At 43.7% G+C, this 27,075-nt stretch overlaps 1 protein-coding gene across 1 annotated transcript in view; it reads right to left on the reverse strand.

The window, feature by feature from the left end:
- LOC143955187 (uncharacterized) overlaps positions 1–20,762 on the reverse strand; it is a 33,814-nt gene extending 13,052 nt beyond the window's left edge. Inside the window, 8 exon segments of the mRNA XM_077465278.1 lie at positions 7,756–9,377; positions 10,805–10,928; positions 11,015–11,185; positions 11,316–11,435; positions 12,108–12,204; positions 17,866–17,940; positions 17,942–19,076; positions 20,554–20,762. Coding sequence (XP_077321404.1) covers positions 7,756–9,377; positions 10,805–10,928; positions 11,015–11,185; positions 11,316–11,435; positions 12,108–12,204; positions 17,866–17,940; positions 17,942–19,076; positions 20,554–20,638 — 3,429 coding nt within the window. The 5' untranslated portion in view covers positions 20,639–20,762.
- Between the last annotated feature and the right edge of the window lie 6,313 nt (positions 20,763–27,075).

A 27,075-nucleotide genomic window follows, 5' to 3' on the forward strand; every position in this document is an offset into this window, starting at 1 on the left:
TCATGCTTTTTATACGGGGGTCCCTATTAAAACACTGGAGCATGAAGGCCCCCATTTGCACTCAAGCGGAAGGTATGTGGTGGTGGTGGTGTTGTTGGTGGTAGTGTCTTTGGGGGTGCACATAGCAGAGAGTGAAGAAGAGGGTGCAGATCGAGAGGATGAGGAGGGTGCAGAAGAATAAGGCTGAGTGAGCCACTCAACCAAGTCTGGTGCGTCCTTTAAAGTAATTGAACGCACCTTCTGCAACTTCCCACTTTGGCTCAAGGCTGTTGCTCCTGCCCTACCCCTACCACCCCTGCGGAAGGGCCTGCCTCTTCCTCTGCCTGTCATTTTTTAAATCACCCTGTGACAAAACTCTTAGTCCCTATACCGCTGAAGGACTGCTGCAGTATAGGGCAGCGGTCAGCAGTAGTGCACGTCAACCCTATGTATTGTGGACCGATAGCGGTCCTTACAGAACAGCAGACTGTACTGCACTCAGGCCTATGTACCGTAGCACCCTATACCAAGTTACCAGTCCTTATAAAAACTTTTGTGGACCAAGCAGGTTGTGTGTTAGTGATTAGCAGACTGTACGTCAGTCCCTATACCAATGAAGGACTGCTGCAGTATAGGGCAGCGGTCAGCAGTAGTGCACGGCAACCCTATGTATTGTGGACCGATAGCGGTCCTTACAGAACAGCAGACTGTACTGCACTCAGGCCTATGTACCGTAGCACCCTATACCAAGTTACCAGTCCTTATAAGAACTTTTGTGGACCAAGCAGGTTGTGTGTTAGTGATTAGCAGACTGTACGTCAGTCCCTATACCAATGAAGGACTGCTGCAGTATAGGGCAGCGGTCAGCAGTAGTGCACGGCAACCCTATGTATTGTGGACCGATAGCGGTCCTTACAGAACAGCAGACTGTACTGCACTCAGGCCTATGTACCGTAGCACCCTATACCAAGTTACCAGTCCTTATAAAAACTTTTGTGGACCAAGCAGGTTGTGTGTTAGTGATTAGCAGACTGTACGTCAGTCCCTATACCAATGAAGGACTGCTGCAGTATAGGGCAGCGGTCAGCAGTAGTGCACGGCAACCCTATGTATTGTGGACCGATAGCGGTCCTTACAGAACAGCAGACTGTAACGCACTCAGGCCTATGTACCGTAGCACCCTATACCAAGTTACCAGTCCTTATAAGAACTTTTGTGGACCAAGCAGGTTGTGTGTTAGTGATTAGCAGACTGTACGTCAGTCCCTATACCAATGAAGGACTGCTGCAGTATAGGGCAGCGGTCAGCAGTAGTGCACGGCAACCCTATGTATTGTGGACCGATAGCGGTCCTTACAGAACAGCAGACTGTAACGCACTCAGGCCTATGTACCGTAGCACCCTATACCAAGTTACCAGTCCTTATAAGAACTTTTGTGGACCAAGCAGGTTGTGTGTTAGTGATTAGCAGACTGTACGTCAGTCCCTATACCAATGAAGGACTGCTGCAGTATAGGGCAGCGGTCAGCAGTAGTGCACGGCAACCCTATGTATTGTGGACCGATAGCGGTCCTTACAGAACAGCAGACTGTAACGCACTCAGGCCTATGTACCGTAGCACCCTATACCAAGTTACCAGTCCTTATAAGAACTTTTGTGGACCAAGCAGGTTGTGTGTTAGTGATTAGCAGACTGTACGTCAGTCCCTATACCAATGAAGGACTGCTGCAGTATAGGGCAGCGGTCAGCAGTAGTGCACGGCAACCCTATGTATTGTGGACCGATAGCGGTCCTTACAGAACAGCAGACTGTACTGCACTCAGGCCTATGTACCGTAGCACCCTATACCAAGTTACCAGTCCTTATAAAAACTTTTGTGGACCAAGCAGGTTGTGTGTTAGTGTTTAGCAGACTGTGCGTCAGTCCCTATACCGCTGAAGGACTGCTGCAGTATAGGGCAGCGGTCAGCAGTAGTGCACGGCAACCCTATGTATTGTGGACCGATAGCGGTCCTTACAGAACAGCAGACTGTACTGCACTCAGGCCTATGTACCGTAGCACCCTATACCAAGTTACCAGTCCTTATAAGAACTTTTGTGGACCAAGCAGGTTGTGTGTTAGTGATTAGCAGACTGTACGTCAGTCCCTATACCAATGAAGGACTGCTGCAGTATAGGGCAGCGGTCAGCAGTAGTGCACGGCAACCCTATGTATTGTGGACCGATAGCGGTCCTTACAGAACAGCAGACTGTACTGCACTCAGGCCTATGTACCGTAGCACCCTATACCAAGTTACCAGTCCTTATAAAAACTTTTGTGGACCAAGCAGGTTGTGTGTTAGTGATTAGCAGACTGTACGTCAGTCCCTATACCAATGAAGGACTGCTGCAGTATAGGGCAGCGGTCAGCAGTAGTGCACGGCAACCCTATGTATTGTGGACCGATAGCGGTCCTTACAGAACAGCAGACTGTACTGCACTCAGGCCTATGTACCGTAGCACCCTATACCAAGTTACCAGTCCTTATAAGAACTTTTGTGGACCAAGCAGGTTGTGTGTTAGTGATTAGCAGACTGTACGTCAGTCCCTATACCAATGAAGGACTGCTGCAGTATAGGGCAGCGGTCAGCAGTAGTGCACGGCAACCCTATGTATTGTGGACCGATAGCGGTCCTTACAGAACAGCAGACTGTACTGCACTCAGGCCTATGTACCGTAGCACCCTATACCAAGTTACCAGTCCTTATAAAAACTTTTGTGGACCAAGCAGGTTGTGTGTTAGTGATTAGCAGACTGTACGTCAGTCCCTATACCAATGAAGGACTGCTGCAGTATAGGGCAGCGGTCAGCAGTAGTGCACGGCAACCCTATGTATTGTGGACCGATAGCGGTCCTTACAGAACAGCAGACTGTAACGCACTCAGGCCTATGTACCGTAGCACCCTATACCAAGTTACCAGTCCTTATAAGAACTTTTGTGGACCAAGCAGGTTGTGTGTTAGTGATTAGCAGACTGTACGTCAGTCCCTATACCAATGAAGGACTGCTGCAGTATAGGGCAGCGGTCAGCAGTAGTGCACGGCAACCCTATGTATTGTGGACCGATAGCGGTCCTTACAGAACAGCAGACTGTAACGCACTCAGGCCTATGTACCGTAGCACCCTATACCAAGTTACCAGTCCTTATAAGAACTTTTGTGGACCAAGCAGGTTGTGTGTTAGTGATTAGCAGACTGTACGTCAGTCCCTATACCAATGAAGGACTGCTGCAGTATAGGGCAGCGGTCAGCAGTAGTGCACGGCAACCCTATGTATTGTGGACCGATAGCGGTCCTTACAGAACAGCAGACTGTAACGCACTCAGGCCTATGTACCGTAGCACCCTATACCAAGTTACCAGTCCTTATAAGAACTTTTGTGGACCAAGCAGGTTGTGTGTTAGTGATTAGCAGACTGTACGTCAGTCCCTATACCAATGAAGGACTGCTGCAGTATAGGGCAGCGGTCAGCAGTAGTGCACGGCAACCCTATGTATTGTGGACCGATAGCGGTCCTTACAGAACAGCAGACTGTACTGCACTCAGGCCTATGTACCGTAGCACCCTATACCAAGTTACCAGTCCTTATAAAAACTTTTGTGGACCAAGCAGGTTGTGTGTTAGTGTTTAGCAGACTGTGCGTCAGTCCCTATACCGCTGAAGGACTGCTGCAGTATAGGGCAGCGGTCAGCAGTAGTGCACGGCAACCCTATGTATTGTGGACCGATAGCGGTCCTTACAGAACAGCAGACTGTAACGCACTCAGGCCTATGTACCGTAGCACCCTATACCAAGTTACCAGTCCTTATAAGAACTTTTGTGGACCAAGCAGGTTGTGTGTTAGTGATTAGCAGACTGTACGTCAGTCCCTATACCAATGAAGGACTGCTGCAGTATAGGGCAGCGGTCAGCAGTAGTGCACGGCAACCCTATGTATTGTGGACCGATAGCGGTCCTTACAGAACAGCAGACTGTACTGCACTCAGGCCTATGTACCGTAGCACCCTATACCAAGTTACCAGTCCTTATAAGAACTTTTGTGGACCAAGCAGGTTGTGTATTAGTGTTTAGCAGACTGTGCGTCAGTCCCTATACCGCTGAAGGACTGCTGCAGTATAGGGCAGCGGTCAGCAGTAGTGCACGGCAACCCTATGTATTGTGGACCGATAGCAGTCCTTACAGAACAGCAGACTGTACTGCACTCAGGCCTATGTACCGTAGCACCCTATACCAAGTTACCAGTCCTTATAAGAACTTTTGTGGACCAAGCAGGTTGTGTGTTAGTGTTTAGCAGACTGTGCGTCAGTCCCTATACCGCTGAAGGACTGCTGCAGTATAGGGCAGCGGTCAGCAGTAGTGCACGTCAACCCTATGTATTGTGGACCGATAGCGGTCCTTACAGAACAGCAGACTGTAACGCACTCAGGCCTATGTACCGTAGCACCCTATACCAAGTTACCAGTCCTTATAAGAACTTTTGTGGACCAAGCAGGTTGTGTATTAGTGTTTAGCAGACTGTGCGTCAGTCCCTATACCGCTGAAGGACTGCTGCAGTATAGGGCAGCGGTCAGCAGTAGTGCACGGCAACCCTATCTATTGTGGACCGATAGCGGTCCTTACAGAACAGCAGACTGTACCGCACCCAAGCCTATGTACCGTAGCACCCTAGACAGACCAAGTTACCAGTCCTGATAAAGAGCTTTGTGGAACAAGTGAGTTGTGAATGATTAGCAGACTGCAGCAGAAGGGCAGCAGTCAAGTATAATATTCTTTCTATATTTGGAAGAAAGAATATTATACGTGTACAAGCCTATTACCGTACCACTGATACCAGTCCTGAAAAGAACCTTTGTGGAACTAATAGTAACAGCAAGTCTTTAAAATTATCCTCACTGCCTGACACACTGCTTCCTGCCTGTCCCTATACAAATTGGCAAAAAAGAGTAGGCTGGAACGATTAGCTGGAACAGCTCTTTTGTGGACCTGATAGTAACAGCTAATGATGATGATGATGATGATGATGAAGAAAGACTAATCTGGCTGAGCTGTCCCTAAAATAGCAGCATACAGCGCTCTGTCCCTTTATCTAAACTGACAAAAGAAACTCAGGCTGCTGACCTAACACCTATACCAGTCCTGAAAAGAACTTTTGTGTACCAAATAGCTAGCGTTTTCTCTGTCCCTACTCCACACAGGATCCTTTCCCTACAGTGACAGAAGAAAGAATGTAAAATGGCCACCGGATCGGGTGTATTTATAGGTTAGGGGGAATGTCCAAGTGTCCATGAGCTGTCATGTCTCAATTGGTTGTCCTGTAACACATGATAAACGTGTCACGAAAGGTTAAAGTTCTTGTATACATTAAACACGTAAGTCCGCCGGGGCGAACGACGGAAAAAGGCGTTCGAACCCGCGGACGGCGAAAGTCGGAAATTCGCCGCGAAACGACCGCCGGGCGAACCGTTCGGCCATCACTACTTCTGAAACCCCAGGGACTCTTTTGCTCACCCTCTGTTTAGTCACTTGTACTTTCTGGCCAGTGAACATAGCATTCCTGGTGGCCACCGACCAGCAGGCTGGGTTTGCTTGGCTAATAGGAGGTGATGCTACACTAAGCTATATTATCTGACAACTAATACAGAAGCAACTATTACAGTATACTGTCTTTAATACATTTGATTGATTTTTGTGATACACAATATTAAAACTTCAAGATGCAAAATCTGGTGCAGCTTTGCATAAAAACCAATCAGCTTCCAGGTTTTATTGTCAAAGCTTAACTGAACAAGCTGAAGTTCAAATCTGATTGGCCACCATGCACAGCTGCACCAGATTCTGAGTGCTCCAGTTTTAGTAAATCTCCCCCAGTGTCCGGAACATAATCAGTCCCAACATCCTCATACTCGTCAGGAGTAGTAGAATATGTTTTGTGGTAAAATTCCAGGTATGCCTAAGCTGTGAGAATGATCTTCTTACACGGAAAACTTTGTATAAAAAAATCAATTTTCATTTTCTTTCTGCATTTTCCTGCTAATTTAAAGGAGGTCTTGAGGTGTCCTAATCACTGGATGTTCTTCAGCTTCCCTGTGACCTCTGTTCCTGCTTTTGCTCTGTGGATTCTAGATATTGACCTCAGCTTGTCACTGACTACTCTTTATCTGCATCCCTGGTACTGACCCCGGTTTTCTGCTGGACCTCGATCTGCCTGCTTCCCTGGTTCTGACCTCAGCCTGCTACCTGACTATGCTTATCTTTGCCTTACCATGTATGACCCTGGTTCACCATGACAATGTCTCTGGCAGTTACCTGTTACCTAGCTATCAACTCCTGTTCTTCTTTTAGCCATGGACCTCTGTCACCCCATTGATTCTCGTCAGCTCAGCCTCCAACCAAAGTATGTGACAGCCCATCTATACTCGCCAGATTTTGAGGGTGTGTACCTGTACTAGTGTTCCAGGGCCTCCAAACATAATATAGGTAGTAAAAAATTGAGATGCCTAATTTTTGCCGCTTGAAGGTGCTCCTTGGATTTTGTGCCCCCTATGCGACTAGACTGCAAAAATGTTTCCTATATGTGGTATCCCCATGTTCAAGAGGAATAGAAACTTCTAAATATGCCAAAGCTGTTTGAAATATATCTTGTTAATTGACAGCTGTATGTAAAAAAATTATATTTCATCTTCTTTATTTTCCACGTTGCAGAATTGGGTTAGTTTGGGGGTGTTTCCACCGTTCTGCAACTTTAGAGCCCCAAGAAATGTTATAGGTAGTCAGGAAAATAGATGCGTAATTAATGCCCCTAGAAAGCCCAAAGGTGCTCCTTGGATTTTGGGCCCCTCTTTACATAATAGCAGCAAAAAAGAATGTGTTTTGGTGTATAATTGTAAGTATGTCTATGCTGTAAGTGAGATAATAACTTGTTAAAATGACAACTTTGTGAAATAAAATCTAATTTTCCCCAAATTTGGGATGAAAAACTTCCAAACAACTCACCATGTCTTTTACTCAAGACTATGGGGTGTACACTTTCCAAAAATAGGTAATTTGGTGGGTACTTGTACAAAACCTCAGGATTGATCAATTTTCCGAAATTGATAACATAGTTCTTACACTTAAGACTTTCACACAGACTAAATAATACCCACTGATTTGTTTTTTTTTATTTCATAAAAGAAATGTAGCAGAATACATTTTGAAGAAAGATGATTTATTTGCAAAGCTCTGTGGTAAACTGTCGAGGCCAGAAGATCCATTCTCCAGCTCCCTGGTCACACGGGCCAGCCGGGAGAAGCACCGGAGGGTGGCGGGAGGGAGGGGGTCATTCCCTTTAGCCACCTGTATAAGCAATCAAACGGCTAAACAGCCGCTATGATTGCTTTTACTTTTCAGGAAATCACTGGCTGAAAAAAAATATATCCGAATAACGCCTGTAGTTGCATCCATCATCAAGATATTTCCACTCAAAGTCACCGACGTCATATGATGGCCTATGGGCAGGAAGTACGTTGTCTCTTTTGGGTGGCCTGACTCAAACTTCTCCATAGTGATTAGAGAAATCTGAGAACAGAGCATTGGAAAGTGCAGAGCGTTCTTGTTTATTATAGAAAATCAGAATTAGCGATTAACAAACAATAATTCTATTACTAGAATTCAATTCCAGGTGACCTAAACCAAAGTGTACCTGAAAAATTATATTGTTGCCCCTCCCCCAAGACATCATGAATATGAAAAAGGTTATTGGTGTGTGTGAATTTTCTGGTGTCTAACAAGTGATTTTTTGCGACTGAAACATTTTCTGCACTCTGAACATGAATAAGGACGCTCAGCAGTGTGACTTATCTGATGTTTAACAAGGTCTCCCTTAGCAATGAAAGATTTCCCGCACTCTGAACATGAATACGGACGCTCACCTGTGTGAGTTCTCTGGTGTTTACCAAGGTCTCCTTTATCAATGAAAGATTTCCCGCACTCTGAACATAAATAAGGACGCTCACCTGTGTGAGTTCTCTGGTGTTTACCAAGGTCTCCTTTATCAATGAAAGATTTCCCGCACTCTGAACATGAATAAGGACGCTCACCTGTGTGAATTTTCTGGTGTCTAAGCAGACTAGTGTTCCGATTGAAACATTTGCCACACTCCAGGCATGAAAATGGACGCTCACCCGTGTGAATTCTATGGTGTTTAAGAAGGTCTCCTTTCCGAATGAAAAATTTCCAGCACACTGAACAAGGAAAGGGACGCTCACCAGTGTGAATTCTTTGGTGTAAAAAGAGGTCTCTTTTTTCTCTGAAAGATTTCTCACACTCTGAACATGAATAAGGACGCTCACCCGTGTGAATTTTCTGATGTTTAACAAGGCTTCCTTTATCAGTGAAAGATTTCCCGCACTCTGAACATGAAAAGGGACGATCACCCGTGTGAATTCTCTGGTGTCTGATAAGGCTTCCTTTAAAAGTGAAAGATTTCCAGCACTCTGAACATGAATAGGGACGCTGACCCGTGTGAATTATCTGGTGTTTAATAAGTTCTCTTTTCGTAATAAAAGATTTTCCGCACTCTGAACACAAATATGGACGCTCACCCGTGTGAGTTCTTTGGTGTTTAACAAGGTTGCCTTTATCAATGAAACATTTCCCACACTCTGAACACAAACATGGATGCTCACCTGTGTGAGTTTTCTGGTTTGTAACAAGGGAAGATTTCTGATTGAAACATACCCCGGAACAGGAATAGGGACGCTCACCCGTGTGAATTCTTTGGTGTCTAATAAGTTTTCCTTTGTGACTGAAGCATTTCCCACACACTGAACATGAATAGGGATGTTCACCTGTGTGACTTCTCTGGTGTATAACAAGGTAGCTATTATTAATGAAACATTTCCCACACTCTGAACATGAATAGGGACGTTCACTTGTGTGACCTCTCTGATGTCTTAGAAGGTCTCCATTATGAATGAAAGATTTCCCACACTCTGAAGATGAATAGAGACGCTCACCAGTGTGATTTTTCTTGTGCCTAACAAGTAACCATTTTTTTGTAAACAATTTCCCGCACTCTGAACAAGACAATGAACTCTCTTCTGTGGGAACTCCTTCATGGCTCGAAGAAGATTCCTTGGGAATAGAAGGATCTATTGAAGTATCTGTACTGTGAGGTCCTATAGTCTTGGTGTGAGATCCATCAGAAGATTCCTCAGGATTAGAGGGATCCATTGATCCCCCCAATTGGGAAGGTCTGGGATGTATATTTGGAGTAACGAGATTTCCTCCTGGAGAATATTGTACAATGTTATTATCTTCTGCTTTATAATCTGGAGATACAATGAGATGTTCCTCAGAGGTATTCCGGACATTGTGTCCACCTGTTGAGAAAAAATGTAACATTAAATGTTATAATCTTCCATTCGGGAGTCATATATGTTGGTCCTTCACCAAATAATCTATAAGAGCTCCGGCATGGATTTGGGGGCAATTAGAAGAGAAAAATATGAATACAAACCAAGCAAAAGTGTCCAGAGCTCCAAAAACAAAGTGCACAGTGCTATGTCTCTTCTGTTCTCATCAGAGATTAATAAAAATGTTCTCAGTGCTCCACACCACCCGCTATCCTCATTATCATGTATCCCATGAAGCCCTTGTATCCCCCAAGGGGAAGATCATCCAGGATCACCACCTCTATACTACATCTCCAGTTATCTCATACCATACCTGCAGGTATATTCTCACATCAGGTCCATCCCAGACTCTGATACATCAACAAAGATGACTGCCATGCCATCACCTTCTGCCACTCCACCAATCAGCACGTAGAATAATGCAAATAACAGAAAGCATCTCCGTCAGCTCTGTAAGGTGACCAAAAGGGTAGAAGCCGCACTGCTGTCAATGATGATGTTGATAAGGTGGTCCTGGAGGATCTTCCGCCTGATTGAATACAAGATCCTAAATGACACAATGGTAAGTGAAGAGTCATGGAATTACAGTGAGTTCTTTGATGTGAAGGTGGAGGATAGCTGGTGGTGTGGAGTACTGAGAGCATTTTTATTCATCTCTGAGAATTTTGCATGAGAGAAGAGACATAGAACTGTGCACGTTGTGTTTGGAGAACTGGACAGTTTCTTATTTGTTTATTGAAGCGCTTTTCAAGTTGGAAATTGAGAAAGGAGATGGACCTTCCTCCACCTCATTTCTGGAAAACATGATGACATAATGAATAATGGAGATGAACCTTTCATATGGTATACAGTATCCCCTCCTCATTTGTTGGGAACATGATATTATAATGAAGAATGGAGGTGGACCTTTCATATGGTGTACAGTATCTCCTCCTCATTTGTTGGGTACAATACACAGGATACATTGGGTGGTGGGGTGGGTACATCAATGATGTTCTTGCTGTTGACAGTTGCGCTTTCTCAGTATTTCCTTAACAGAAGGATGTAACGATCTCTATTTTGTACATGAGAAGCAAACTTTGTGTGTAGCTAAATAAAGAAAACCTCTGTATAGAGAAGGGTTTCTTGTTTTTAGAGCTGTGTGGATGAGGGATAGTCTCATTCTAGATAAATATACACATGAATATAAATGAGAGATGGTGTGATCTTCCAGTGTGGAATCCCAGGAATACCAAGGATGAGGATATCTCTCTGGTGGGTTCCCATTACTGGATCCATCTGTAGGAAACACACACACTGACTGAATACATTGTTTCTATGTGTTTATCAGATGATGGGGGATCTAGGTGGAGCCTCCGTACTGCTCTCTCCTTTACAATAAAGTCTCCTCTTACCCGGTGATGTGAGGGGCGGCTGATTGTCCATCATGACGTCCTTGTAGAGATCCTTGTGTCCTTCTAAATACTCCCACTCCTCCATGGAGAAATAGACAGTGACATCCTGACACCTTATAGGAACCTGACACACACAATGATACAGTCACCATCCAGACACATCCCTTGTCTTTTACTGGATAATGTCCCAGAATTCCCAGCACCGCTCACCTCTCTTGTCAGCAGATAAATGATCTTGTTGGCAACGTCTAGAATCTTCTTGGCACTGGTTACCTCTGTTGTCAGGCAGTGAGGTGGAGACACTGTGATGGGTGATGTCCTGTGAAGACGACTGCTGGGTGTTAACAGATCACCAGATATTTTTCTCACTACTTTATAATCCTGTGTAAAGAGAGAAAGTAACAATAATCACTACAGACCTCCCAGAATCCCCCTCACCTCTCCGGTCAGGTCTGTGTTTTATTCATAGAGATAAGAGTGATGTCATATGACCTCCCAGAATCCTCCCCACCTCTCCGGTCAGCAGGTAGATGATCTCCAGGGTGAGGTCCAATATCCTTTCAGTCATGTGATTTTGGCCCATCTCCATCTTCATTGGGTTGGTCATGTGATCTATACAGGACTCTCCTCTCTGTAGACGGATAATAAACTGAGAATTATCTGGACTGTACTGGGATGAATAATGTCTGCACAGAGTTCCGACATCCTAAATTCCCTTTAAATAACAACTCCTGCCAAAATCTTCCATTTTAGGCTTGAAATGACTGGGGAAGAGTTAGGACTTTTCTTTCACTTCCTGTACAGTATTTAGCAAAGTCTATTAGCCAGAGGCTCTGGATGGACAGTTGGATAAATGGTTCTATATTTAGGATGTATCTGGTCTATAAACCAGAGACTCTGGATGGACAGTTGGATAAATGGTTCTATATTTAGGATGTATCCAATCTATAAACCAGAGGCTCTGGATGGACAGTTGGATAAAGAATTCTATATTTAGAATGTATCCGGTCTATAAACCAGAGGCTCTGGATGGACAGTTGAATACATGGCTCCATATATAGGATGTGTCTGATCTACAAACCAGAGGCTCTGGAGTAAAACTTTAATAAATGTCTCTATATTTAGGATGTATCTGGTCTATAAACAAGAGGCTCTGGATGGACAGTTGGATATGTAACTGTGTACATATTATAATAGTGTAGACGCATCTGCGGTATTTAAAGGTCATCTCAGTGACTATGGAGGAAGAGGACAGACATGACGGGGGGCTTACTGGATATAAATGTAAAACAATTCTTATTACCTCCGTCTGTTGCCGAGTGAAGGAATATCTCCCTATATTGCCAGAAAACCTTGCTCTCTCTATGAACTTCCTGTCTGTGGATGACATCACTTCCTGTCTGTAGCTTCTATCACTTCCTGTCTCTGCGTTCCACTGGCAATACGCAAGTTCACCACCTTGTGGATAAAATACAAACTGCAGAGGGTGTTTTCCACAGAAGATCTGTACTTAGTTCTTCTGTGTGTATGTTTTTTTTTTATTGAACTGTCTACGTTTATGTGACTATTAAATCTATATATTTTTTATCCATAATAATGTAAATAGTAATGGATGGTACATTTAAAAGTCCTGTGGCTTATACAGAGTTGCATTTTTTTAAGCTTTTCAGGATGGAATCTGCTCATTAGCTCAAACTTTATAATATATTTTCTATCTTTGTAATTATATTTTGTGATGAGCCTCATTTAAAGTCCCATGGGCAGAATTTTTGTTTGTATGTATACTATAGCGATGGAGGCATGTTATGGTGGTGCTGTCAGATCACAATCTTCTTATGTCTATACTTGACAACTGAGAGTCTTTTTCCAATACCTTTAGATGTATATTTTGGTACGATTTTGAGGTTAACCCCTTTAGAAAAGTAACAATTACTAAGGTTTACAATAAGAGGATACTGCTCAATTCTTGTCTCTCTTCCTTGAACTGTGTTATTAATGCGTGCCTTAACTGTAGATGCTGGTAGAAATTTCTATTTGAGAATCCAAATCCTTCAACTCTGAGTCCTGAAATGTCCTCAAGACCCCTGCTGTGTATAGCTGTGATAGTCTAACCACCCCCTTCTGTTTCCAATTGGAAAAATTCTCCAACCTCTCAAGCTCTGGCAGCTTTACATTATTCCAAATAGGTGTAAATTAATTACATCCCGAATACTGTAGTATTGATCTTGTAGACATGTGCATTCATTTTCATCCGAATTTCGGGTATTTTCGTTATAGTTTTAACAAACAGAATTCGAAAAACGTTGCGACAACAGTTCGATATAGACAGGAGATTCGACATGGCGCTGACAATAGCAATCTGTGTCCATCAAACCTGAGGAGCTTTGACAGCGTTGAGTGACAGCACGGCACTTGAACCCAACTCGTCTGATGGAATTTGTAGATTCAAGAATAATCTCCTGATATTTAATGATGTCGACCAACAGGGATAAAGCCACATTGGTCAGGGTGGATTAAGGTAAGGGTTATTTTACTTAATACTTTCGCCAGTATTTTGACGTCTGTACAAAGCAGAGAGATCGGTCTACATGCCGTGGGTTGTATTGGATCTCTCCCCTCTTTTTCATATAACTATAATCGTTGCCTCTGTCATAGATGTCTCCCTCCCCACCGTTTTCCTGAAATAAATGTCAGGACTAAAGGGGAGTGGTCCAACAGTCCTCTAGCCTCATATCTAATGTCTGTTACCAATGGGATAAGAGTATCATATTGCCATATGGATCCTAGAAAGCAAAGAGTGTGTACCTGCGTAACATGAAGAAATTTGTATCGCTGGGTGGCATTCCCGCCAACTACCCTTCATGTCAAATACTCTCCTCTCCTGACAGAACAGGGATTTGTGTGTTTACTGAGAGTGGCTATGGCCACTCTCTCACGATAGTCCGGTTTTTCGCCAGGATGGATGTTCCCGCCAAATACTCTCCTCTACTGACAGAACAGGGATTTGTGTGTTTACTGAGAGTGGCTATGGCCACTCTCTCAGGATAGTCCGGTCTATCGCCAGGATGGATGTTCCCACCAAATACCCTTCCCGCCAAATACTCTCCTCTCCTGACAGAACAGGGATTTTATGTGTTTACTGAAAGAGCGGCTATGGCTAATCTCTCTGGATAGTCCGGACTATCTCCAGGATGGATGTGTGACAAGAAATTAAATATTAAATAATAAATAAGACTCGCCTTGCCTCTTGGAAAAAAAAAATGTTGGTGTTTGCTTACCCAAAATGTGGTCATTCTGCCTCCAAAATGTGATATGTTGTAAGGTAATCTGATACATAATTTATGCCCCTTGCAAACCTGAAGATGCTCCTTGGATTTTGGGCCTCTGTACGTGGTTAGGCCCTGAAAAAGTCAGTTTCCTAGGCTCTGAAAAGGTCTTACACATGTGGTGTCCCCATGCTCAGGAGTAGGGATGAGCTTCAAGTTCGAGTCAAACTCATGTTCGACTTGAACGCTGCCTGTTCACCAAACGGCAAACAATTTGGGGTGTTCGCGGCAAATTCGAAAAGCCGTGGAACACCCTGTACAAGTCCATGGGAGAAATCTAAAGTGCTAATTTTAAAGGCTTATATGCAAGTTATTGTCATAAAAAGTGTTTGGGGACCCGGGTCCTGCCCCAGGGGACATGTATCAATGCAAAAAAAAGTTTTAAAAACTGAAGTTTTTTCGGGACAGTGATTTTAATAATGCTTAAAGTGAAACAATAAAAGTGTAATATTCCTTTAAATTTCGTACCTGGGGGGTGTGTATAGTATGCCTGTGAAGGGGCGCACGTTTCCCGTGCTTACAACTGTCCCTGCACAACGTGTAATTTCTGCAGGAAAAAAAGTCATTTAAAATTACTTGCGGCTATAATGAATTGTCGGCTCCCCGTAATACAGAGAACAGTCATTGACACTTCTTATCTGAGGAGGGTGGGGCCACCCATCACCTGACCCCACCCCCTCCGACGCAAGGGGAAAGCAGGGGCAGGACCCAGGTCCCCAAACACTTTTTATGATAATAACTTGCATATTAGCCTTTAAAATTAGCACTTTTGATTTTGAACGTTCGAGTCCCATAGATATTACTAGGGTTCTAAAGTTCACACAAAGTTTAGGTCTGTTCGCAGGTTCTGGTGTGAACTGAACTGGGGGATGTTCGGCTCATCCTTAGAAGAATGTGTTTTGGGAGAAATACTAAGTGTGCCTATGCTGTGTGGGAGAAATATCTTATTCGTTTACAACTTTGTGTAAAAAAGAATTCAATTTTCTTGCCGTGTTTTTAAAAAACATCTGGCAGAAAAATTTAATGCTCATAAAACTCATGTTGCCTCTTCAAAAATACTGTGGGGTATTTACTCTCCAAACTGAGGAGATTTTGTGGGCTTTTTACTCTACTGGTGTTCCAGGGCCTCCAAACACAAGATAGGTAGAAAAAAATGAGATGCCTAATTTTTGCCTCTTGAAAGCTCCTTGGATTTTGGGCCCCCTGTGTGAAGTTTTCTATATGCACTATCCTAAAAGGAATAGAGTCTTCTAAATATGCCCATGCTGTTTAAAATATATCTTGTTAATTAACAGCTGTTTTAAAAAAAAAAAATATTTCATATTCGTTATTTTACACTTTGCAAAATTGGGTCAGTTTTGGGGTTCCTACTGCTCTGCAAATGTAGAGTCTCACTAAATGTCATAAGAAGTCAGGAAAATAGATGCGTAATTTATGCCCCTAGAAAGCCCAATGGTGCTCCTTGGATTTTGGGCCCCTCTATGCATAAAAGCAGCATAAAAGTATCACACATGTGGTACCCCCATACTGGGGAAGAGCAGAAGAATGTGTTTGGTGTATCATTTTAGGTATGTCTATGCTGTAAGTGAGAAATAGCTTTGTGAAATAAAATTTTTTAACTTTCTTAATTTTCCAAAATATTTTATTTCGGACAAAAAATTACAACTTTAACAAAACTCACATGTCTTACTAACGACTTTTGTATGTACACTTTCCAAAAATAGGTCATTTTGGTGGGTATTTGTACTGTCCCGGGATTTTAGGGCCTCAGTAAATGAGAGAGGCTGTGAGAAAGTCAGGATTTACATTTTTTAATGTTTACATTGTCACTAATAGCGGCAGGAGAGGGGGGGGGGTTCAAACGGCTCACACACACAGGAGTTGACAGGCAGGGGCAGGGGGGAGAGAGGAGAGCAGCGAGTGATTGAGGCACGTAAATTGACTACGGCACTCAGAGCTCAGCAGCCCTGATTACCATGGTCAGCATACAGAGGGGGACACAGGAACTGGCAGGATCAACCAATTTTTTAAAGCTTAGAGTGGGACAGATTAGTGATTACAAGCACTGTGCTGTTTAATCTGCTATAAGGGAACAAGAGATCTTTTTTTTTAGGGTTACAACCACTTTAACCACTTGCCAACCCAGGCCAATTCTGACATTTCTCTCCTACGTGTAAAAATCATAAATTTCTTGCTAGAAAATTACTAAGAACCACCAAACGTTATATATTTTTTTTTACCAGAGACCCTAGCAAATAAAATGGCAGTTGTTTCAATTTGTTATGGCACACGGTATTTGCGCAGTAATTTTTCAAACACAATTTTGTTGAAAAAATATTGCTTTAATGAATAAAAAAAAAAATAAATACATTATTTACCCCAATTGTTTTGTATAATGTAAAAGATTGTGTTATGCTGAGTAAATAGATATCTAACATGTCACGCTTTAAAATTGTGGAATGGCGCCAAACTTCGGTATTTAAAAATCTCCATAGGCTACATTTTTCAAATTCTTACTGGTCACCAGTTTGGAGTTACAGAGGAGGTCTGGTGCTAGAATTATTGCTCTCGCTCTAATATTTGTGATGCTACCTCACATGTGTGGTTTGAACGCCATTTACATATACGGGCACGACCTACTTATGCGTTTGCTTCTGTGTGCGAGCACGAGGGGACAGGGCTGCTTTAAAAAAAAAAATATTTATTTTATTTTTACACTTTCCCTTGACATTTTATTTTTGATCACTTTTATTTCTATTACAAGGAATGTAAACATCCCTTGTACTAGGAATAGGGCATTACAGATCTTCTTTATGGAGAGATCTGGGGTCTAAAAGTCCCCGCATCTCTCCTCTATACTAGAAAGCCTGAGATAAAAAATAAATAAAAAAATCGATCTCAGGCTTCCAGCAAAAACAATAGCAGTGTTTACATCTGCTGGCGCTTGAAGTGACGTCGCTTCCTGGCCTCCGAGGGTCATAGAGATGGTTCCTAGCCAGCCAGCTCAATGGTAAACCCCTGAGGCCAGCGGATTCATTACCCGGCTCCCCCATCGCAAGGGCAAGCCGGGAGAAGCACCGGACGTCCCCTTTTACCACCTAAAAAAGCAATCAAATAGCTAAACAGCCTCTATGATTGCTTTTACTTTTCAGGAAATCACTGGCTGGAAAAAAAAAAAGATATCTGGAAGACGCCTGTAGCTGCACCCATCTTCCAGATAGCTCCACTCAAAGTCCCCGATGTCATATGATGGCCTACGGGCAGGAAGTGCGTTATCTCTTTTCGGTGGACTGACTCTCAAAATTCTCCATAGTAATTCCAGAAATCTGAGAACAGAGTATTGGAAAGTGCGGAGCGTTCTTGTTTATTTTAGAAAACCAGAATTAATGATTAACAAACAATAAAAACAAAGCTAAAACCTACATCAAATCTTCTATAACTAAAGAACATAAACTATAAAGTGTAATAATTTTTGGATGGACCAATGAAAAGCCGGCTTCTTCTGAAAGATCAAAAGAGCGATAATGTACGGGAACCAATAAGAAGTGTTGTCCATGTATTGTCATATCTGGCCAAGTATTAGCACAGTTTAGTTGTATGGTGTGATCTGTGTGAGTGCGGGACCGAGTCATTTCTGTATGTTTAGTGGGTCATATTATTAGAATTTAATTCCAGGCGCCCCAAACTAAAGTGTACCCGAAAAATAATATTGTTGCCCCTCCCCCAACACATCACGTACATGAAAAAGGTTGTTAGCTTGTGTGACTTCTCTGGTGTCTGACCAAGTTTCCTTTATAAATGAAACATTTACTCTGAACATGAATAAGGATGTTCACCTGTGTGCATTCTCTGGTGTCTGAGCAGACTATGGTTCCGAATGAAACATTTCCCACACTCTGGACAAGAAAAAGGACGCTCACCAGTGTGAGTTCTTTGGTGTAAAACGAGGTCTCTTTTTTCAATGAAAGATTTCCCGCACTCTGAACATGAATAAGGACGCTCATCCGTATGAATTTTCTGGTGCTTACCAAGGTTTCCTTTGTCAGCAAAAGATTTCCCGCACTCTGAACATGAATAGGGACGCTCACCTGTGTGAATTCTCTGGCGTTTATGAAGGTCTTTATTCGTAATAAAAGATTTCCCGCAATCTGAACACAAATATGGACGATCACCCGTGTGAATTCTCCGGTGCTTTACAAGGTTTCCTTTATCACTGAAAGATTTCCCGCACTCTGAACACAAATATGGACACTCACCCGTGTGGGTCTTCTGGTGTGCGACAAGGATAGATTTCTGATTGAAACATGCCCCGCACTCTGAACAGGAATAGGGACGCTCACCTGTGTGAGTTCTTTGGTGTCTAATAAGTTTTCCTTTCTCAATGAAGCATTTATCGCACTCTGAACATGAATAGGGACGTTCACCTGTGTGACTTATCTGGTGTATAACAAGGTCTCTATTATGAAAGAAACATTTCCTGCACTCTGAACATGAATAGGAACGTTCTCCTGTGTGAATTTTCTGGTGTTTTAGAAGGTTTTTATTATAAATGAAACATTTCCCGCACTCTGAACATGAATAGGGACGCTCACCTGTGTGAATTTTCTTGTGCATAAGAAGTGACCATTTTTTTGCAAACAATTTCCCACACACTGAACATGACAATGAACTCTCTTCTGTGGGAACTCCTTCATGTCTTGAAGAAGATTCCTTGGGAATAGAAGTATCTATACTGTGAGATCCTATAGTCTTGGTGTGTGATCCATCAGAAGATTCCTCAGGATTAGAGGGATCCATTGATCCCCCCAATTGGGAAGGTGTGGGATGTATATTTGGAGTAACAGGATTTCCTCCTGGAGAATATTGTACAATGTTATTATCTTCTGCTTTATAATCTGGAGATACAATGAGATGTTCCTCAGAGGTATTCCGGACATTGTGTCCACCTGTTGAGAAACAATTTACCATTAAATGTTATAACCTTCCATTCAGGAGTCATATATGTTGGTCCTTCACCAAATAATCCATAAGAGCTCCGGCATGGATTTGGGGGCAATTAGAATAGAAAAAAATGAATAAAAAACAAGCGAAAGTGTCCAGAGCTCCAAACACAAAGTGCACAGTGCTATGTCTCTTCTGTTCTCGTGTGCAAAATTCTCTTCCAGAGTTTAATAAAAATGTTCTCAGTGCTCCACACCACCCGCTATCCTCCACCTTCACATCGGAGAACTCACCGGAATTTTACGACCTCTCTCTTACCAATGGGTCATTAAACCCTTGTATCCCCCAAGGGGAAGATCATCCAGGACCACCACCTCTATACTACATCTCCTGTTATCTCATACCATACCTGCCGGTATCTTCTCATCTCAGATCCATCCTAGACTCTGAAACATCAACAAAGATGGCTGCCATGTCATCACCTTCTCCACCAATCAGCCCATACAATTAAGTCAATGACAGAAAGCCCCTCCAACAGCTCTGTAAAGCGATTGAAAGGGGAGGAGCCGCAATGCTGTCAAGGATGATGTTGAGAAGGTGGTCCTGGATGATCTTCCCCTTGATGGATACAAGCTCTTATTGACCCATTAGTAACCAAAGAGTCATGGAATTACGGTCAGTTCTCTGATGTGAAGGTGAAGGATAGCGGGTGGTGTGGAGCATTTTTATTAATCTCTGGAAGAGAATTTTGCATGAGAGAATAGAAGAGACATAGAACTGTGCACGTTGTGTTTGGTGCACTGGACAGTTTCTCAATTGTATATTGAAGCATTTTCAAGATGGAAATTGAGAAAGGAGATGGACCTTCCGCCACCTCATTTCTGGAAAACATGATGACATAATGAATAATGGAAATGGACCATTCCTATGGAATACAGCATCTCCTCCTCATTTGTTGGAAACATGACGTTATATTGAGGAATGGAGATGGACCTTTCATATGATGTACAGTATCTCCACTTCAATTGATGGGCACAATACACAGGATACATTGGGTGGTGGGGTGGGTACATTGATGATGTTCTTGCTGTTGACAGTTAAGGTTTCTCCGTATATACTTTACAGAAGGATGTAGTGATCTCTATTTTGTACATGAGAAGCAAACTTTGTGTGTAACTAAATAAAGGAAACCTCTGTATATAGAAGGGTTTTCTTGTTTTTACAGCTTTGTGGATGAGGGATAGTCTCATTCTAGATGACTATACACATGAATATAAATGAGAGATGGTGTGATCTTCCTGTGTGGAATCCCGGGAATACAGAGGACGGGGACATCTCTCTGGTGGGTTCCCATTACTGGATCCATCTGTAGGAAACACACACACTGACTGAATACATTGTTTCTATGTGTTTATCAGATGATGGGGGATCTAGGTGGACCCTCAGTACTGCTCTCTCCTTTACAATAAAGTCTCCTCTTACCCGGTGATGTGAGGGGCGGCTGATTGTCCATCATGACGTCCTTGTAGAGATCCTTGTGTCCTTCTAAATACTCCCACTCCTCCATGGAGAAATAGACAGTGACATCCTGACACCTTATAGGAACCTGACACACACAATGATACAGTCACCATCCAGACACATCCCTTGTCTGTTACTGGATAATGTCCCAGAATTCCCAGCACCGCTCACCTCTCCTGTCAGCAGATCAATGATCTTGTTGGTGACTTCTAGAATCTTCTGCTCATTATTTTTCTGTAGGGTTAGGAGGGGTGGTGGATACATGGTGATGGAGTCTTGTCTTTTTCTTTGTCTTGTGGACAAGCGGTGACTTCTCCCTAGATTATTTTTATTAGATAACTTCATAACTACAGTAAACTCCTGTAATATACACCAATTAATAGTATATCAGAATCCTCCTCACCTACCAAGGCAAGTATGTGTTTTATTAATAGAGATAAGAATGATTAAACACTTCCAGAATCCTCCTCACCTCTCCAGTCAGTAGACAGACGATCTCCAGCGTGAGTATTAATATCTCATTATCAAGGTTATTTTTTTTCATATTTACATAATTGAGAAGCCGCTGATTCTCCATCATGACGTCCTTGTAGAGATCCTTGTGTCCTTCTAAATACTCCCACTCCTCCATGGAGAAATAGACAGTGACATCCTGACACCTTATAGGAACCTGACACACACAATGATACAGTCACCATCCAGACACATCCCTTGTCTGTTACTGGATAATGTCCCAGAATTCCCAGCACCGCTCACCTCTCCTGTCAGTAGCTCAGTGATCTTCTTGGTGACTTCTAGAATCTTCTTGGCACTGGTTACCTCTGTTGTCAGGCAGTGAGGTGGAGACACTGTGATGGGTGATGTCCTGTGAAGACGGCTGCTGGGTGTTAACAGATCACCAGATATTTTTCTCACTACTTTATAATCCTGTGTAAAGAGAGAAAGTAACAATTATCACTACAGACATTCCAGAATCCTCCCCACCTCTCCGGTCATGTCTGTGTTTTATTAATAGAGATAAGAGTGATGTCATGTGACCTCCCAGAATCCTCCTCACCTCTCCGATCAGCAGGTAGATGATCTCCAGGGTGAGGTCCAATATCTTTTCAGTCATGTGATTTTGGCCCATCTCCATCTTTATTGATGTGGTCATGTGATCTATACAGGACTCTCCTCTCTGTAGACAGAAAGTAAACTGAGAATTATCTGGACTGTACTGGGATGAATAATGTCTGCACAAAGTTCCTCCGTAGTTCTGACATCGTAAATTCCCTTTAAATAAAACTCCTATCAAAATAACTGGGGAAGAGTTAGGACTTTTTTCTTTCACTTCCTGTATCCGGTCTACAAACCAGAGGCTCTGGGTGGACAGTTGGATAAATGGCTCTATATTTAGGATGTATCTGGTCTATAAACCAGAGGCTCTGGATGGACAGTAAGATAAATGGCTCTATATTTAGGATTAAGGATGATATTTAGGATTAAGGATGAGCTCAGGCGTGTTCACAAACAGCACGCGCAGAGCCCGTCAGGAAATCGGTGCAGCGCCGCGCTAATCACAGACAGTGAAACATTTCCCAATCTATGCAGCCATGCATTGGAACAATGTCTCACTGTTTGTGATTAGCGTTCTGCAATGCCGACTTCCTGGCAGGCTCTACACATGCTGTTTGCAAACACGCCTGAGCTCATCCTTATTTAGGATGTATCTGGTCTATAAACCAGAGGCTCTGGATGGACAGTTGTACAAGTAACTCTGTACATATGATAATAGTGTAAAAGAATCTGCTGTATTTTAAGGACATCTCAGTGACTATGGAGGAAGAGGAGGACTTATTGGATATAAATGTAAAACAATTCTTATTACCTCCTCTGCTGCCGAGTGAAGGAATATCTCCCTCTACTTCCTGCAAACATTGCTCTCTCTATGAATTTCCTTTCTGTGGATGACATCACTTCCTGTCAGTAGCTTCTATCCCTTCCTGTCTCTGTGTTCCACTGATAATAAGTGAGTTCACCACCTTGTGAATAAAATACAAACTGCAGCCGACATCCACGGAAGATCTGTACTTAGTTCTTCTGCGTGTACATTTTTTATTGAATTATCTACGTTTATGTGACCATTAAATAAATATAGTTTTATCCATAATAAATAGTAAAGTATGGTAAAAGTTTAAAAGTCCTGTGGCTTATACAGAGTTTCATATTTTAAACTCCAGGATGGAATTTGCTCATTAGCTGAATTAGCTCAAACTTCATAATATATTTTCTATATTTGTAATTTTATGATAGGCCTCATTTAAAATCCCATGACCAGAATTTTTGTTTGTATGTATACTATAGGGATTGTGGCATGTTATGGTGGTACTGTCAGATCACGTTCTTATGTCTATTCGCATTGGGTGGAAGACCCCCTGGTCTCCTGTGATCTGACAAACCACTATTATATGTTTTTTTATTATACATTATACATTTTCCTTCTTGCCGGTTTAGATTTCATTCCAGTTTTCTTTTTAATTTTCATAGAACCTATCATACAGTTTTTGCAGCTTTGGTTAAAGCTTTGGTTAGCTCCATGATGGGTCATGTCTTATTCCCGGGGTTTGCGATGCACGGCCTGACTTCCCTTCCCGTTTTGGGTGCAGGTGGGGAATGCCCTCCTGTGCATCGGTGCCATGCAGACACACCCTGCTCATGACGTCTTTTGACACCGCGATGCTGACGTGGCTGTGTACCATCTGACGCCTGGGATGGGTGGATGCCTGATCCTCATTGGCGTCTAGCATTACACTAGCAGGGCCCTGCACGGTCTGGTGCTCTTCATCCGTTTCTTTTTTCTTTCTTTTTCACATTTTTTCTTTTTCACCCCCATCTAGACCTTAACCGCTGCCCTTGGTCAGTTGGAGCACATTTGCCAGACATTTATACACTGTTTGTTATATCTACCCATACTCAGCCACATTTTATTATACTTTTTCAGACCAGTGTTGGTCAGATGTGCTTTTTCTGCTTCCCATACATGGATCACCCCTCCCCCTGTCCGTTCCCGTGCTGTTCCCCTGGTCGGTAGGGGGGGGGGGGTGTCCCTGCCTCAGCCCCAGGTCAGACTTTGTCATTGGCAACCCTCATATCCATCTTGTAGGCTGGATTTTTATTCTGAGCGGACATGTGAGTATCAGACTTCTGGCCTTATTTTTTCTGAAAATATCTCATACTGTTCCCCTCACTGTTCTCTGGTAGTCCAAGTATACGAACATTGTTCCTCTTTAGCCGCTTCTCCACATCCTCCACTCTATAATTTTGTCTATCCATTGTGATAAGGATAACTTAGGTTGTTGTATTTTTCCAATTTTTTGGGACAAATTATGTGCAAACCGCTCCAGCTTAATAGCTATTTTCTTACTTTTACCGTCTTTTGTGGGTGTGTACTGGAGGCATGCTGTGGTGCTGATGTATCTCCCTCTTTTTCTTGTAATAATTCCCAACCCTGTCTCCAGGAATAGTCTAAGTACAGATTCTATTCCACAAATCACTTTCCTTTGCGTTGCTTAAGTATGGCTAAGTGTACAATGCAGAGAGGAACAAAAAAAGGGAAAAAAATTAAGTTTATCACTTATCTGATCCGCTGACAAGTGTGGAGGCCATAGGTATTCAGGGAGACAGGCCAGGAGAGTGTACCAGATTTCTTATCACCAACAAAAGAAAATGAGCTGGAGGCAGCAAGGGTCAGTATCATGAAGAGAAGAAAACAAATACCAGGTCTTTAGCAAAAGGTAATGACTACCGGCGAAGACTACAGGGAGTCATCATCTAGGGTAAGACAAGCCCTTGCCTGCTGTGGATCCCAGATTAGGATCAGCCAAAGGTCACAAACACTCGGCAGGAACTGAGAGGAGCTGAGGGAAGCCAGGCAGTACCAACAAGAGCCGACCAGAGTCAAAGAGGGCTGGTAGAAGCCGAAGGAGGTCAGAGCCTGGCCGAGCCCTGAGTTACCCTTCACACCCTTGTCCCCCACCAGCGGATGCCGAATCATCCCTGCGTTCCTCCATCTTCAGCAGAGTGTTATCCAGCCCATCTTCCTCCTGCAAGCAGGCACAAAGGCGCGCTGAGATTTCCAAAAAATCTATTGCTAATCAGCCGGGGCCAGGGGAGTTTGAAGCCGCTCAGCGTTCACGGTCTCCAAAACTCCAGAACACCTCTTCTCCACATGCCCTCTGCAAGTACACCAGCTATGGCCACTCTCTCAGGATACTCCGGTCTATCTCCAGGATGGAGGAGCCCTAGGTGAGCTATTCATGCCTGCTCACATTGACGTCAGGCCACGCCCACAATCATCAAGCTGCTTATTTTTAAAGAGGTCTTAATGTGTCCTAATCACTGGAAATTCTTCAGCTTCCTTGTGACCAGCGTTCCTGCTTTTGCTGTGACTTCTAGCTGCTGACCCAGCTTGCTCCCGACCTTGCTTTGTGGATTCTAGATACTGACCTCAGCTGGTCACTGACTATTCTTTGCCTGCTTCCCTGGTACTGACCCCGGTTTGCTGCTGGACCTCTCTCTGCCTGCTTCCCTGGTACTGACCTCAGCCTGCTACCTGACTATGCTTCTCTTTGCCTTACCATGTATGAACCTGGCTCACCATGACTATGTCTCTGGCAGTTACCTGTTACCTAGCTATCGGCTCCTGTTCTTCTTTGAGCATTGGACCTCTGTCACTAGTGATGGATGAACTTCCGATGGGACGTTTCGCGAACGCGGGCGATAGTTCGCGAACCGGAACGTTCGCGGCGGGCCCCATTGACTTCAATGGGAGGCGAACTTCACAAACCTATAGGTCAAATTTGCAGCCACAAAATAATTATTAGCTGGGCAAACATAGTCCCACCACATGGCCAATGACATAACACATGTATGAGGTGAATCTGGGATCGACAACTACAAGCATTCTTTTTTTATATGGGAAATTGTTGTGACAATTCAGGACTGTGGAGCGCATGAAGGCAATGGAGGAGAGGGAAGGTCAGGGACCAGGGTAGGCAAAGAAGAGGGTGCAGGAGATGATCACCAGCAGAGTGACATACAGCAATGACACCTGCACCGTGATAGAGTCATCTGACAACAGCACCGTGATAGAGAGCACTGACATCAGCAGCGTGACATAAAGCATTAACACCAGCACCGTGACATACAGCATTGACAGCAACACCGTGATAGAGAGCACTGACATCAGCAGCGTGACATAAATCACTCACACCAGCACCGTGATATACAACACTGACAGCAGCACCGTGATAGAGAGCACTGACATCAGCAGCGTGACATAAAGCACTGACATCAGCACCGTGATATACAGCACTGACAGCAGCACCGTGATAGAGAGCACTGACATCAGAAGCGTGACATTAAGCACTGACATCAGCACCGTGATATACAGCACTGACAGCAGCACCGTGATAGAGAGCACTGACATCAGAAGCGTGACATACAGCACTGACATCAGCACCGTGATATACAGCACTGACAGCAGCCCCGTGATAGAGAGCACTGACATCAGCAGCGTGACATTAAGCACTCACACCAGCACCATGATATACAGCACTGACAGCAGCACCGTAAGCAGCCCCAGGAGGAAGTCAGCACAGCACAGGGATGGTGTGATCCCCTCATAATAAGCAGGCCCAGGAGAAAATCAGCACAGCACAGGGATGGTGTGATCCCCTCATAATTAGCAGGCCCAGGAGAAAATCAGCACAGCACAGGGATGGTGTGATCCCCTCATAATAAGCAGGCCCAGGAGAAAATCAGCACAGCCAGGGATGGTGTGATCCCCTCATAATAAGCAGGCCCAGGAGAAAATCAGCACAGCACAGGGATGGTGTGATCCCCTCATAATAAGAACCCCCAGGAGGAAGTCAGCACAGCACAGGGATGGTGTGATCCCCTCATAATAAGCAGGCCCAGGAGAAAATCAGCACAGCACAGGGATGGTGTGATCCCCTCATAATAAGAACCCCCAGGAGGAAGTCAGCACAGCACAGGGATGGTGTGATCCCCTCATAATAAGAACCCCCAGGAAGAAGTCAGCACAGCACAGGGATGGTGTGATCCCCTCATAATAAGAACCCCCAGGAGGAATTCAGCACAGCACAGGGATGGTGTGATCCCCTCATAATAAGAACCCCCAGGAGGAAGTCAGCACAGCACAGGGATGGTGTGATCCCCTCATAATAAGCAGGCCCTGGAGAAAATCAGCACAGCACAGGGATGGTGTGATCCCCTCATAATAAGCAGGCCCAGGAGGAAGTCAGCACAGCACAGGGATGGTGTGATCCCCTCATAATAAGCAGGCCCAGGAGAAAATCAGCACAGCCAGGGATGGTGTGATCCCCTCATAATAAGCAGGCCCAGGAGAAAATCAGCACAGCACAGGGATGGTGTGATCCCCTCATAATAAGCAGGCCCAGGAGAAAATCAGCACAGCACAGG

This window comes from Lithobates pipiens, unplaced genomic scaffold (genome assembly GCF_037356315.1).
Source record: "Lithobates pipiens isolate NorthernLeopardFrog02 unplaced genomic scaffold, aLitPip1_a1.2 Scaffold_35, whole genome shotgun sequence".
NCBI classification, from domain to species: Eukaryota; Metazoa; Chordata; class Amphibia; order Anura; family Ranidae; genus Lithobates; species Lithobates pipiens.